The sequence below is a fragment of the Elephantulus edwardii genome, unplaced genomic scaffold (assembly GCF_000299155.1).
Source record: "Elephantulus edwardii isolate Elephantulus edwardi_28Jun2011 unplaced genomic scaffold, EleEdw1.0 scaffold00324, whole genome shotgun sequence".
Lineage (NCBI taxonomy): Eukaryota > Metazoa > Chordata > Mammalia > Macroscelidea > Macroscelididae > Elephantulus > Elephantulus edwardii.
In genome coordinates this window covers 1,170,515-1,186,524 of record NW_006400074.1, presented here as the reverse complement: position 1 = coordinate 1,186,524, position 16,010 = coordinate 1,170,515, and the positions used below count along the sequence as shown (strand labels likewise).

General features: G+C 43.2%; 1 protein-coding gene across 1 annotated transcript in view; it reads left to right on the top strand.

Annotated features, from left to right (window-relative positions):
- The first annotated feature begins 49 nt into the window (after nt 1-49).
- Nucleotides 50-16,010, top strand: part of TTC19 (tetratricopeptide repeat domain 19) — an 86,758-nt gene continuing 70,797 nt past the window's right edge. The window contains exons 1-6 of the mRNA XM_006901400.1: nt 50-437; nt 517-641; nt 8,260-8,370; nt 8,782-8,820; nt 9,468-9,524; nt 11,070-11,131. Coding sequence (XP_006901462.1) covers nt 50-437; nt 517-641; nt 8,260-8,370; nt 8,782-8,820; nt 9,468-9,524; nt 11,070-11,131 — 782 coding nt within the window. The remainder of the gene's footprint in view (nt 438-516; nt 642-8,259; nt 8,371-8,781; nt 8,821-9,467; nt 9,525-11,069; nt 11,132-16,010) is intronic.

Here is a 16,010-nt window from a genome sequence, read left to right as displayed (position 1 = left end):
AGCACGCCGGGACGGGGCGACGGGGTGACGTCGGCGTGCGTCATGGAGCATGCGGGTGGCAAGAGATGTAGCGGGCCGGGGGCGGAGCGAGGGGGGTGACGTTGCGTGCGTCATTGCGCATGCAGGTGGCGGGCTGGGGGCGGGGTGGGAGATGATGTCTTTGTGCGTCATGGCGCACGCTGTGGCTATCACGCCTCTGGTAGGGCGGGCGCAGGGAAGGTGTACTGGAGCCCTCACAGCGGGCGGAGGACTCGAAGGAACCATGTGTTGGTTCCTACGCACAGTGCTGGCCGCAGGCCTTCTGCGGGCTGCCGGGCGTCCGTGCTGGCGCTGCGCGGTGCGCCTGCTCCCAGGGCCCGCGGGCGGCCGGGCCGTGGACGGGCCCTCCTCCTGGCTTGTGCGGCGTTGCCGGCCGGGCCTGCTACCGCTGGTGGCAGGTGAGAGGCTCTGGCCGGGCGGCTGGCGGGCGGCGGGCGGCGGGCGGGCTGGCGCAGTGACCTCTGCTCTTTCCCTCAGCCCTCTCCTGGTTCTCGAAGCCCGCTGCTGCCGGGGAGGAGAAGCAGCGAGCGGGTGAGTCCTCTACACAGGACGCGTCCGAGGCGACGGAGGCCGAGATCATTGAGCTGTTGAAGCGAGCCAAGGTGAGTGCGCTGTGCGCGCTCCGCTCAGAGCCCGGGCCTCGAGTGCCCCGCACTCTCCTGTGTATGGAGTAGGTGGAGAGCGGAGATACCTGGAATTAGATGGGTCATAAATTGGGTCTTAGGCCCCCACAGCCCCCCGTAAGTGCCGCAGTTTCAGTGCAGATGAGTGGGGCATCATCGCAGGCATCTTAGATCTATCCCAGAGTATCGGTAGTATTTTGTGGTGGCGATTTGGCCAGCTAGCTGTGCATGCTGAAAGAACTGGCATAAAGAATTCTGGAAAACAGAATTTACATTTGCCTGCGCTTTAATTCTCTTCTGTGAATCCTTTGTGCCCACTTATTTATTTCTCTTTGCCCTCCTCGTCTTTTCTTAAATGGGGCTAAGTGTACTGTCTGGGTAACAACTGTTGTTGTTATGTGCCGTCGAGTCCCTTGCGATTCATAGCGACCCTATATACAACAGCCCTAAACTCTGCTCTGTCCTGTGCCAGTCGCACTGCCTCTGACACACCCATCCCGATTACTCCAGTCACTGAATCAATCCACCTCATAGAGGGTCTTCCCCTCCTGCGCCATCCCTCCACCCTACCAAGCATGATGTCCCTCCCCAAGGACCTGTCCCTCCTTACAACATGTCCAAAGTATGTCAGACGAAGCCCCAGAATCCTTGCTTCCAAGGAGCAGCCTGGTTTAACCCTCTCCAGGATGAATCTGTTTGTTTTCCTGGCAGTCCATGGTACATTCAGTACTCTTCTCCAGCACCACGGCTCAAAAGCATCCATTCTCCTTCTGTCCTCCCTAGTCTTTGTCCAGCTCTCTGATGCAAAGACCATAGCCTGTATCAGATGCACCTTAGTCTCCAAAGTGACACCATTGCTCTTCAGTACCCTGGAGAGGTCCCTAACAGCAGACTTTCCCATCGCAATACGTTTCTTGATTTCCTGGCTGCTGGTGCCAAGAGTGTTGACTGTGGAGCCAAGCAAACTAAAGTAGTTAACAATCTCAATCTCTTCACCATCCATCCTTATGCTGCCAATTGGTCCAGTGGTGAGAATCTTTGTCTTCTTGACATTGAGCCTCAATCCATACTGAAGGCTGCAGTCCTTGACTCTCTGCAGCAAGTGCATCAGGTCCTCCTCAGTTTCAGCAAGCAGGGTTGTGTCATCTGCATAACGCAGATTGTTAATAGATCTTCCACCAATCCTGACACCACACTTCTCATAGAGCCCAGCCTCTTGGATAATCTGTTCTGCATGCAGGTTGAAAAGTATGGAGATAGGACACATCCCTGGCATACGCCCTTCCCAATTTTGAACCATGCAGTGTTCCCTTGCTCTGTTCTGACGACTGCCTCCCGGTCCAAGTATAAGTTTCGCATTAGAACAATCAAGTGTTCTGGGATTCCCATTCTTCTCAGAGTCAGCCATAGTTTGTTATGATCTACACAGTCAAATGCCTTTGCATAGTCAATGAAACACAGATAGACATTCCTCTGGTATTCTCTGCTTTCAGCCAAGATCCATCTAACATCAGCTACAATATCTCTAGTACCACAACCCCTTCTAAATCCAGCCTGGACTTCTGGTAGTTCTCTACTGATGTGCTGTTCTAGTCGTTTTTGGATAATCTTCCGTAGAATCTTGTTTGCATGTGAAATCAGTGAGATTGTTCTATAGTTTCAGCATTCTTTTGGGTCACCCTTCTTTGGAATGGGAACAAATATAGATCTCTTCCAGTCAGTTGGCCAAGTGTTTGTTCTCCAGGTTTCTTGGCACAATTTGGTGAGCACATCCAGGGCAGCATCTGTTAGCCGAAATACGTCAATTGGTATACCATCTATTCCTGGGGCCTGTTTTTTGTTATTTCCTTCAAAGCAGCTTGAGCTTCTTCCTTCATCACCATAGGCTGTTGCTCATATGTTATTTCATTAAATTCTGTGTCTGCCAATTCCTTTCGATACAGTGACTCGGTATATTCTTTCAGTCTTCTTTTAATACTTCCTGGATCATTTAATATTCTTCCTAAAGCATCCTTGATTATAGCAACTTGAGGTTTGAATTTGTTCTTTAGTTTCTTGAGCTTAGGTTACTGCGTGCTGCTTACATGACCTCTCCGGGTTGAGGTCACAAATACCTCTCGGGCTTAACATGGTCCACACTAAACACATGCCTCTTCTGCCATTACTTTACCATCTTTCAGTCTACCCTGTTTCTCTGCTTATTGAGTGCTTACAAGTGGCTGACCCATGGACAGCAGAAGACAACGCTGCCGGAGTGAGTCTGTGCCATCCTCAGGATTGTTGCTGTGCCCATAGTTGCAGCCACTCTGTCAGTCCATCTTGTTGAGGGCCCTTTTTAAAATTTAACTGACTCTTTGCTGTCCTTCTGGGATTGACCCCCTCTTGATAACAAGTCTAAAGTCTGTCTTACATTCTTGCATCTACTGTGTTCGCTGACCAGACTTCTTGCAGGATAGGTGAGCTTGTTTTTTGGCAGTCTGTGATATGTTGTTTTCTTTTCACCGGCATCAACAATATGTGTGAGATTACTGGAAATACTATGGATTGGGTCAGGTGCACCTTAATTTTAAAGTTGTCCTTTGCACAGCATTTGATTGTTTTAATTGCTAGTTCTGTGAGCATGGCTTGTGGATCTAGGTAAATAAAAATCCTTGATAATGTCAATCTTTTATCATATATATATATATATATATATATATATATATATATATATATGTACACACACACACACACACATATATATTTTTTGGTACAGTTGTGAAGAGATTTTCTTTATGCTTAAATGTAATCAGTACTAAAGGCTTTACTTTTCATCAGTAGATGGTTCAGCTCTTTTGTTTTCTGCAAAATTTCTGCAAAATTGTCTGCTTATTGCACATTGCTAATGGGTCTTCCTTCAACCTTGATGTCCCATATCATACTTAATATACTCCAGCTTCTTAGATTATTTGCTTTGCATATGGGTTGAGAAAGTATGATGAAAGGCCAGCCTTTTCTTAATGTTGAAACAGGAAGTAGTCCATTGTTCTAGTCACATGACTGCTTCTTGGTACTGGTTACACATGGGCACTATTAAGTGTTCTGGAATCTTTATTTTGTTATTCTTACTTTCTTATCCACACAGTTGAGTGCCTTTGCAAAGTGAATTGTTATTGTTTTGTACCATTGAGTTGGAATGGACTCAAAGAAGAGTTCCCGTGGATTTCTAGAGTCAGTTAATCACATGGGAGGAGACTGCCCATCCTTCTCCTGCAGAGCAGCTGGTGGATTTGAACTGTGTGTCTTCAGGATTGCAGCACAGTTAAAGCATAAGTAACCATCTTTATGGTATTCAGGGATACCTGAGTTTTACCCAGTAGTTTTTGGTTTTGTTTTTTTAAATTATAACATGAATGTTATAGTAATGATATTCAGTAATTTCCACATTCTCTTCAGTCAGCTTTCTTTAGATTAGGTACAAATACGGATCTCTTCTGATAGGTTGACCAGGTAGCTGCTTTCCAATTTTTTTTGGCACATAATCAGTGAGTACCCCTAGTTCTGTGACTGGGGAACATTTCGGTTGATGCTTGGTCCTGGGGCTTTGTTTTTCACCAGTACTTTGAGTGCAGCTTGGATGTCCTCCTTTAGTGCCACCCCTTTTTTTATCCCATGCTTCCTGAAATGGTTTAGCAGAGGTACACTCTTTTTGGTGTAGTATCTCTGTGTATTCTTTCCATCGTCTTTTACTGTCATTCAATATTTTGACCATAGAATCTTTCGCCCTTACAGCTAGAGGTTTGATTCCCCCCCCACCACCACCACCTTCATCCCTTTGGGTTTAAAAAATGCTTGGTATATATGTCCATGTTTCATTGACTATTCAAAGGTATTTGACTGTGAATCACAACACATTGTGGCTAACCTTGAGAAGATTTGGGGTCCCAGAACACTTAATTGTGCCCATTTGAAACCTTACTTGGACCAGTAAGCAGTAGTCAGAACAGAGCAGGGACACACTGTATGATTTAAGATCATGAAAGGTGTGCATCAGAGATCCGTGCCTTTTTAATCTATATGCAGAACAGATCATTTGGGAGGCTGGCCGTTATGAGAAAGAATATGGCATCAGGATTGGAGGAAGATTCATCAACAACCTACGTTAACGCAAATGGTACAACTTTGCTTGCTGAAACTGAGGGGGACATGAGATGTTTGTTGCAGAAGGTTAAGGACTGTAGTTTTCAATATGGATTGAAGCTCAATATCAAGAAAACAGATTCTCATCATGGGGCAAGTTGGCAGCTTCATGACGGGTGGAGAAAAGATTGAGATTGTTAACTTCAGCTTGCTCAGTTTTACAAGATACACTCTTTACACCAATAATCAAGAAATCAAAAGGCAAATTACATTGGGAAAGTCTGCTGTCAGGGACATCTTTATCTTTAGAGTACTGAAGAGCAATGATGTCAGTTTGGAAACTAAGGTTTGCCAGATCCAGGCCATTGTCTTCACCCTACTTGCTATTTATCCTGGAGTTGGACAGTAACTAAAGATGATAGAAGAATCAAAGCTTTTGAGTTCTGGTGTCGGGGAAGATTGTTGAACTTATCGTGGACTGCCAGGAGAATGAACAGATCTCTCCTGAAGCGGGTGAAACCAAGCTGCTTCCTGGAGGCAAGGATTTTAAAACTTCATCTCACATACTTTGGCACATGGCCAAGGAGGGACCAGTTCTTGGAGACAAACATCTTATTTGGAAGGGTGGAGGGACAGTGTGGGAGAGGAAGAACACAGATGAGATGGATTAACACAGTAACTGGGATAATGGGGGTAGGTGTGTCAGTCAGACTGGCTCAGGATAAGGCAGGTTTCAGAGCTGATGTTCATAGATCTCTGTGAATCACAGGTGATTTGACTGCACAGAACAGCATTCTTTTTGGTTTCCTAATTCTGAGTCTTTGCACATGTGATTATATTTGTCTTTATCTTTTCAGATAGTTTTTTGAGAGTTTGTTGAGGATTTTCACACCATTTTTTCTTCTCACTTTATCTTTTTACATTATAGCAAAAATTTCAGAGTTTTGATACCATTTTGGCTTTTATCTCTATAAAATAAACTTTTGCTTTTTCCTGTGTGATATCCTTGACATCCCATGGACTCATCTGGTCTTAAGTATTTGATACATCAGATACATTATAGAGATGGCCTCTGAATGCAGGTGGAAATTCTCAACCCAGACACCTCATCAGACTTGTGCTACCTCACCGTCTTCCTCTAAGACACATACTTAAAGCTCAACAAAAAACTTGTCATTACCTCCAAAATATTTCCAACTTCTTCTCCATCTCCTCTTCCTATTGTCTTGCCTGTTCTTTTGCTTCCTATAATTTATTCTCCATATAATAATCAGTGACTTTTTTTTTCCTTAAAAAAAAAGAAATCAGATTGTGTAATTTCTTTGCATGAACTTTCCATTTCTTAGCCTGCCTTGCAAGCCCTGCCTGATCTATAAGGAGCCCAGCTCACCAGCATTCTCCCTTCACATCCACTGTCTCTCCCTGCCCCTGACCCGTGCTTCCCATTCTAAACAGTTCATCTTTTTCTATAGAGTCTTCACTCACTCCTTATTCTTGGGTTATGACATTGTTCTCTTTTATTCCTGGGATTCAGTTGGCTCATTGTTATCCTTTCTACCTTATCTTAACTGTTGTTGTTGTTGTTGTTATGTGCCTTTGAGTCGTTTGCAACTCAGCGACCCTATGTACAACAGCCCTAAACCCTGCTCTATCCTGTGCTAACCGCATTGCCTCTGACACACCCATCCCGATTACCCCAGTCACTGAATCAATCTGCCTCATAGAGGGTCTTCCCCTCCTGAGCTGTCCCTCTACCCTACCAAGCATGATGTCCCTCTCCAAGGACCTGTCTCTCCTTACAACATGTCCAAAGTATGTCAGACAAAGTCCCAGAATCCTTGCCTCCAAGGAGTAGCCTGGTTTAACCCTCTTTAGGATGGATCTGTTTGTTTTCTTGGCAGTCCATGGAACATTCAGTACTCTTCTCCAGCACCACAGCTCAAAGGCATTTGAGCTCCTTCTATCCTCCCTAGTCATTGTCCATCTCTGATGCATAACAAGTGATTGCAGCCTAGTGGTAAGGAGCTGCAACTACAATCCCAGAGGCGCATGGTTCGAATCTACCAGATGCTCTGCCGGGGAAGGAGGGAAAATCTCCTCCTGTACCAGTCAGATCTGATTTGACGGTACACTCACACACACACGCAAAATAATAAAATAAAAAAAAAAATTTAAAAAAAACCAAGTGATTGCAAAGACCATGGCCTTTATCAGGCGCAACTTAGTCTTTAGAGAGACACTGTTGCTCTTGAGTATTTTGGAGAGGTCCCTAACAGCAGACTTTCCCATCGCAATATGTTTTTTGATTTCCTGGCTGCTGGTGCCAAGAGTGTTGACCGTGGAGCGAAGCAAACTGAAGCTGTGAACAATCTCAATCTCTTCGCCATCCATCATGATGCTACCAATTGGTCCAGTGGTGAGAATCTTTGTCTTCTTGACATTGAGCCTCAGTCCATACTGAAGGCTGCAGTCCTTGAAAGTGCATGAGGTCCTCCTCAGTTTCAGTGAGCAGGGTTGTGTCATCTGCATAACGCAGATTGTTGATAGATCGTCCACCAATCCTAATGCCACACCTCTCCTCATAGAGCCCAGCCTCTCGGACAATCTGCTCTGCATACAGGTTGAAAAGGTATGGAGATAGGACACATCCCTGGCATACACCCTTCTCAATTTTGAACCATGTGGTGTTGCCCTGCTCTGTTCTGATGACTGCCTCTTGGTCCAAGTATCGGTTTTGCATTAGCATGATTAAATGTTCTGGGATTCCCATTCTTCTCAGAGTCAGCCACAGTTTGTTATGATCCACACAGTCAAATGCCTTTGCATAATCAATGAAACACAAATAGACATTCTTCTGGTATTCTCTGCTTTCAGCCAAGATCCATCTAACATCAGCTACAATATCCCTAGTACCACGACCCCTTCTAAACCCAGCCTGGACTTCTGGTAGTTCTCTGTTGATGTGCTGTTCCAGTCGTTTTTGGTTAATCTTCAGTAGAATCTTGCTTGCATGTGGAATCAATGAGATTGTTCTGTAGTTTCCACACTCAGTTGGGTCACCCTTCTTTGGGATGGGAACAAATATAATCTTAACTGTACTCCTTTTGCTGACTTTCCTGCTTGTAGGAGTCACCTTATCTGCCTTTTCCATTGTTTTCTTTATAATTCTTATTAGTTAATGACCTACCTGCAGGTCATTAGTTCATAACCTGCAGGCTTGTTTCCAGACTAGAAGGTATAAAGAGAAGGATGACAAGCAATTTCCTCATAAAAAATTTCTCAAATTTTCTGTCTATTTCTTTTGGCCAACATTTTGTCATAATACCACCTAGCTGCAAGGGGTGTTTCCTGGTGACATCGCCCTCTGTAGGAATTCAGTGAATATCTGACGAATGAGTGAATGATGGTTTCCTTTTTTTGTATTGGGCATGTATATCCATTATCTTTTTCATTTTCTATTGTTTATTGTTTTTTTCAGTTGAGCATCATGAAGGATGAACCAGAGGAGGCTGAGCTAATCTTGCATGATGCTCTCCGTCTTGCACACCAGAGTGGTAACCACAAGGCCATCACCTACACTTACGATTTGGTAACTCTGCTAAGCAGCTTGAACTTGTTATGGTGAATGGTGGTTAAAGAGAAAGCTTGTTAGTATTCCTGTTTTATGTGGTCCTGACGTTCAGGATGTCTTAAAGCTCTTGGTTTTAATGAAATTTCTTTTGGTTTTGACTTTTTCTGTGGTGTCACTTTCAAGGCCCAATACTCTATCCTAAAGAAACAAATATTAGTAGCACTTGTTTCTTTAATAATGCAGACCTAGAGTTGATTTAGCATTATCAAGGTATATCTACTTCTACATTATTGTAATTCATAATTTCTACCAGATTAATTTATAAGAAGCTTTCTCTCTCAATCATTTTTGTGTAAGGGAGTCTTCAGTGACTGAAATATGTCGCAGTAGTGTTCTAAACAGAAAAGTGATTTTTAATTTGCTTTTCAGATGGCCAATTTAGCATTCATACGTGGTCAGCTTGAAAATGTAAGTTAACTACTTTATGATAACTTGAATTTGTAAAGGAGTCCAGAGAACAGTATTAGTAGGAGAATGGTTAGATTGCTGTAAGAAAGAGACCTCAAAATGTGGTGACTCAGACTGGATATTGGTATACTTCTTTTTGATTCATTAGTTAAGAGAAGACTGGAGTCAGGTAGGAAAAACTCTGCTGTATGAGGTGGCCTGAAGCCCAGATTAATTTTCAGAGATCTGTCCTTATCCATATGGTGAGCTGGTCCACTGTTGGAAAGGAAAAAGAATGGAGGATAAGCAGCTTCTCCATCAAATGAAAAACTGCTTGAATGTCTTTTTCTGCACTACTCGTCAGACCTTCATCACAGCTAAAAATTGAGGGAATTTTGCAAGTGGACAGAAAGAAAAGTGACTGTTAGGGGATAGTTTGCAGTTTGCTGGGTTTTGGTGAGAAGTTAATTTCTGAAGGTAGTTTCAACTTGAATAAAGTTAAGAGGGTGTAGGGTTCCAGTTTATTTATCTTAATTTCATATTATAAGGATATTTTTCTCTCTGTTTGTATATGTTTTAAATTTAATATTTCGACTGCCTAATACTTAGATTCTAGGGCTATAGAGATAGTAGGGTATGGGTTAAAAATTATTTTCTTATGGTTTTAGGCAGAAAAACTTTTTAAAGCAACAATGAGTTACCTGCTTGAAGGGGGCATGAAACAGGTAAGGACAATACCTAGTGTTGGGTCTAGTTGAAGCAGTTTTAAAACTATTCTTGCACCTGCAACCAGGAGAGAATGAAATAGATGAATGTGACCTTCTAAGAATCAAATCCTCGTGCATATCAAAAAGAAACCCACAGACTGGGAAAAAGTATTTGATAATGATATATCTGATAAGGAACTCATCTAAAATTTATAGAATATTCTAGCACCTCAACAAGAAAAAGGTAAACAACCCAATCATAAAATAGCTACAGAATATGAAAAGATACTTCACCAAAGAGGACAGTCAGGTGGCAAACACATAAAGAAATCCCTAGCTATCAGAGAGTTGCAAATCAAAACAACTATGAAATACCATCTCACTCCAGCAGTAATAGCATAGCTCAACAGGCCAAACAATTGCTGGCCAGGTTGTGGAGTGATGGGAACTCTTATTCACTGCTGGTGGAAATAGAAAATGGTACAGCCGTTATGGAAGGCAGTCTGGCACTTTCTCAAAAAGTTGGAAATAGAAATAACATTTAACCCAGCAATTCCACTACTGGGAATATACTTTTAAGAAACCAGAGCCATGATTCAAACAGATATGTGGGCACCCATACATTCATAATAGTAAAGGATGGAAGCAACCCAGGTGCCCATCAACAGATGAATGCATAGAAAAACTATGGTACATTCACATTTGGAGAGGGCTATCATGCTTGGAAGGGTGGAGAGACAGCACAGGAGAGGAAGACCCTCGATTAGATGGATTGATTCCATCACTGGGGTAATGGAGATGGGCATGTCAGAGACAATAAGATTGGCAAGGGATAGGGCAGGGTTTAGGGCTTTTGTACATAGGGTTACTGTGAGTTGCAGGCGACTCGAGGACACATAATGTTCACATGAATGTTACACATCATTGAAAAACAGTAAACTGATAACACGTAGCATGAGGGAGTCTGCAGGACATTCTGCTGAATGATATATCTCAGTCACAAAAGAACAAATACTGTGTAACACCACCCTTATAAACTAGGATAGCCGTGGAGGGATTGGGGAGAGAATGGGAAAAGAGTGGATAGGTTAATGGACATTGCATTAGATCAGATGAGGGAAAGCACTGTCTGAAAGGAATCTATGGTTAGGCATTATACATATGCTAATCTGGAACAAGGTGTGCATCGCAGGGAGGGCTGGGGGAGGAGGAATGGGAGGGCAAAGAAAATGTGCAACAATGGGGAAAAAAGAAAACATTTTCGATATTAAAGAATTTTAAAAATTTGCTTAAAAGCCCTTTTTCAAATAAAATAATCTGCACTTGTACTGTAGCAAGGAAAAAAGAAGTGTATTTTTTTTTCTTTTCTCTCTAGCATCTCTATAAAATTGTCAATATTCCTCAGTGTAAAAGTATGGTGAGTTGAGGAATTCATATTTGGTTTAGTCTTTTCAAATGCTGAAGATGATGACTTTGAGGTCAACTTCAGTTTGACTTTGATATGAAAGAACTCCATGAGGAAATTTTACTTGTGAATTTTCTTCATTTCCTTTCTTCCAACAGGAAGACAATGCAATAATAGAAATCTCCTTAAAGTTGGCCAGTATCTATGCTGCTCAGAATAGGTAAGTGTGGTGGAATCTAGATGTGGGAGTAACCAGAGTTTAGTGATGTGGGCTGAGAACTTTGACTCTTTATTGAAGATACATCTCCAGTTACTTACCAAAGGGGGGGGGATGCCTGTCACACTTGAAAGTGCTCCATTCCTCATCTTTGAAATCTTTATTTGTTGTTGTTGTTATGTGCCATCAGGTTGCCTGTGACTCATAGAGACCCTGTGTACAACAGCCCTAAACCCTCCTCTATTCTGTGCCAATCTTATTGTCTCTGACACACCTATGCCAATTACCCCAGCCACTGAATCAATCCGTCTCATTGAGGGTCTTCCTCTCTTGTGCTTAGATTTTCCACTTATACTTTGGGTATTTTCAGTAGTCTACTGACTTGAGGCATATAGCTTTCACCTATATGATTGTATTGTGACAAATCTAACCAAATTTTCTATTCCTACTTAAATTGGACACTAACAGAGAACATTAACATAGCTCTTCATAGTAGAAGAGGGAGTAATATTAACAATTGCTAGGAAAAGAGGGAGTAATACTAACAATTGCTAGGGATTGTAAACAGCTTGGTTCTACAGTCAACACTCTTGGAACCAGCAACCAGGAAATTATGACGTATTACATTGGGGAAGTCTGCTATCAGAGACCTTTCCAAAGTACTGAAGAGCAGTGATGTGAGTCTCGAGACTAATACATGGCCTGATACAGGCCATGGTCTTTGCAATCAGTTCTTATGCATCAGAGAGCTGGACAATGACGAGATGATAGAAAGAGAATTGATGCCTTTGTGCTGTGGTGCTGGAGAAGAGCATTGAATAGACCATGGACTGCTAAGAGAACAAATAGGTTTGTCCTGGGGAGTTCTTAAAAATAGCCATGGGCAATTTGGTTCTTTGCACTCTGTACTTTGGTTTTACAGGTATGCATGTGCTTGCTTTTGCTCTTTCTTGTCTACGTGCACCCACACTCTGTCTCTCCCCTCCCCTTTATTTCTGAGCAGAATGTGTAACCAGTCACCACCAAGTTCTGGTCTCAGGAGGGTGGTTATAGTAGTTCATGCAGACAGTTGATCCTGTCTTATTCTTGGCTTCTTATGACCCAGGCTTTTTATTTCTTTTTTAAATGAGCTTTTTATTACAGTTGTGGTTAAAATGTAATAATTCATTCTAATTGAGCACTCATAAGCTTTTAAGATACTAGATAACTACTTTCCATACTAGGAAGGAGACCGTAAAGTTTAAGAACTGTATTATGCCTGGCCTGATCCATGCTGTCGTCTTTGCAATTACTTGCTATGCATTAGAGAACTGGACAAGGGTGACAGATGAAGAATTGATGCCTTTCAGTTGTGCTGGAGAAGAGTCTTGAACATACCTAGGACTGCCAAGAATACAAATAGAACTGTCTTAGAGAGGGTGAAACCAGGTTTCTTCTTGGAGGCTAGGATTTTAAGCTTTATCTCACATACTTTAGGGCATGTGGCCAGGAGAGACCAGTCCTTGGAGAAAGGATATCATGCTTGGAAGGGTGGAGGCACAGCACAAGAGAGGAATACCCGTGTGAGATGGACTGATACAGTAACTGAGGCAATGAGGGTAAAAGTGTGTTGGAGTCAGTGAGATTGGCTTCAGAGCTGTTTTACTCTCAGTTACAGGCAACTCGACAGTACCTAACAACAACAACGGCATTAATGTCAGTTGACTGGATTATCCCATAAGTCTTAAGATCCCAAACCAACAGAATTAATGCCATGATATAATTGATTATGACAAATTAGTATTAGTATCTAGCTTTACCCTCCTTCACTTTCTTTGGTTAATATATAAACAGTGTTGCTAGGTGATGGTGGTGTTATGTGCTATTGTGACTATGACTTACAGTGACCCTATGCACAATAGCTCTGAACCTTGCTCAGTCCTGAGCCAATCTTACTGTATCTGACACACCCACCCTTATTACCTCAGCTGCTGTTTTAATCCTCTCATCTAGGGTTTTCCTCCTCTGCTCTGTCCCTTGACTCTTCAGAGCATAATATTCTTCTCCAAAGATTGGTCCCTTCTGGCTACATGCCCAAGTATGTGAGAAAGAACTTTAATATCCTTGCCTCCAAGAAGCAGCTTGGTTTCACCCTCTCCAGCAAAGACTTATAAATTTTCTTGGCAGTCCATGGTATGTTCAGTTCACTCTTCTTAAGCACCTCAACTCAAAGGCATCAATTCTTCTGCCATCCTTACATTGTCCATCTCTCGGGTACATAGCAACTGAGACGACCACAGCCTGGATCAGGGACACCTAAGTCTCTAGACTGACATCCTAGCTTTTCACTCTGGAGAGGTGTTGTTATGTGCTGTGGAGTCGCTTGTGACTCATAACGACCCTACATACAACAGCCCTGAAACCTGTTCTGTCCTGTGCCAACTTTGCTATCTCTGACACGCCTACCCTCATTACCCCTATATCAGTCCATCTCATCTGTGGTCTCTGTTTTTTTCTCCATCCCTTCACCCTTCCAAGCATGATGTCTCTCTCCAAGGACCAGTCCCTCCTTGCAACATGCCCAAAGAATGTCACATGAAGCCTCAGAATCCCTGCCTCTAAGGAGCAGGCTGACTTCACCCTCTCTAGGATGAAACACTTTGTTCTCCTGGCAGTCCTCTTCTCCAGAACCACAGGTCAAAGGCATCAATTCTCTTTCATCCTTAGTCTTTTTCCAGCTCTCGATGACACATAGCAAGTAATTGTGAAGACTATGTATGGCCTGGATTAGGTGCACTTTAGTTTCTTGCGTGACGTCATTGCTCTTCAGTACTTTGGAGAGGTCCCTGACAACAGACATTCCCAGTGTAATTCATCTTTTGATTTTCTGGCTGCTGGTACCAAGAGTTTTGATTATGGAATCAAGCAAACTAAAGTTGTTAACAATCTGAATCTCTTCATCATCTATCATACTGCTGCCAATAGGCCCAGTGGTGAGAAGAGGTGTTACGAAGGGAAATATCTAATAGAGACCAAAACATTGAATTGACTGAGAGAAATGTAGTTTAAAAATAACAGGTGAGTCAAAAGTCTTAAAAAGAAAAAAATAATAATAAAAATCTGCCAAACCCACAAGAGTTTTAGAAGACAGTTTGGATATGTGCCAGACAAACACTGCTGAGCAAGCCTTGGCACTTTTCATTCCTTTTTGGTGGCAATAAACAGAGAAGTTCTCTAGAAAGCTTATGGAGAGACCCAAGGGTAGTGTATGGGAGACCCAAGGGTAGTGTGTGGGAGACCTAAGGCTAGTGTGTCGGGAGACCTAAGGGTAGTCTGGGGAAGACCTAAGGCTAGTGTGGGGGAGACCTAAGGCTAGTGGGAGGGGAGACCTAAGGCTAGTGTAGGGGGAGACCTAAGGGTAGTGTGGGGGAGACCTAAGGGTAGTGTGGGGGAGACCTAAGGGTAGTGTGGGGGAGAACTAAGGCTAGTGTGGGGGAGACCTAAGGGTAGTGTGGGGGAGAACTAAGGCCAGTGTGGGGGAGACCTAAGGCTTTCTTTTCCTTATATTTTTACTAACGGTAGCACATGACAGCCAGAAATTGGGAATAACATGGTGCTATTAAAAGTCCTCATTAAAACCTCTGACCATGGTGTCTGCTGTCCTATCACTAGCTACTTATCTCTGAGCAAGATTTGCTCAGATCTGCATTATGACTGGGCATTATAGGCCAAAACTTCTGATGGCCATTGACTTCCAAGTCTTTTGAGAAGCTGTGAACTTGGGACCATGCCAGCGAACACTACAGCAGGGAGTAGTATTTTCTTGGAGATGTGAAAATGAAAGCAGCTATTGATAAGGTGAATTTATGGGAGAGAAAGCAGAACAAAGCCAAGAAATACTGATAAGATACTCAGTTATGTAGCAGTAGAAGTTTGTGTAGTAGCCAGTAATAATTAGCCTTTAAGCATTCGTCAGAACAGAGCAAGGGAACACTGCATGGTTCATAATTGGGAAGGGCGTATGCCAGGGATTTATCCTATATCCATACCTTTTCAACCTATATGCAGAACAGATTATCCGGGAGGCTGGGCTCTATGAGGAGAAATGTGGGGTCAAGATTGGTGGACGATTTATCAACAATCTGCGTTATGCGGATGACACAACCCTGCTTGCTGAAACTGAAGAGGACCTGAAGCACCTGCTGCAGAGTGTCAAGGACTGCAGCCTACAATATGGATTGAGGCTCAATGTCAAGAAGACAAAGATTCTCACCACTGGACCAATTGGCAGCATCAGGATGGATGGTGAAGAGATTGAGATTGTACACAGCTTTAATTTGCTTGGCTCCATAGTCAACAGTCTTGGCACCAGCAGCCAGGAAATTAAAAGGCGCATTGCAATGGGAAAGTCTGCTGTTAGGGACCTCTCCAAAGTGCTGAAGAGCAATGGTGTCTCTTTGGAGACTAAGGTGCGTCTGATACAGGCCATGGTCTTCGGAATCACCTGTTATGCATCAGAGAGTTGGACAATGACCAAGGAGGATAGAAGGAGAATTGATGCCTTTGAGCTGTGGTGCTGGAGAAGAGTATTGAGAATACCATGGACTGCTAGGAAAACAAACAGATTTGTCCTGGAAAGGGTTAAACCGGGTGGCTCCTTGGAGGCAAGGATTCTGAGGCTCCGTGTAACATACCTTGGACATGTTGTGAGGAGAGACCGGTCCTTAGAGAGGGACATCATTCTTGGGAGGGTGGAGGGACAGCGCAGGAGAGGAAGGCCCTCTATAAGGTGGATTGATTCAGTGACTGGGATAATTGGGATGGGAGTGTCAGACAGTGCGATTGGCACAGGACAGAGCGGAGTTTAGGGCTGTTGTACATAGGGTCGCTGTGAGTCGCAGGT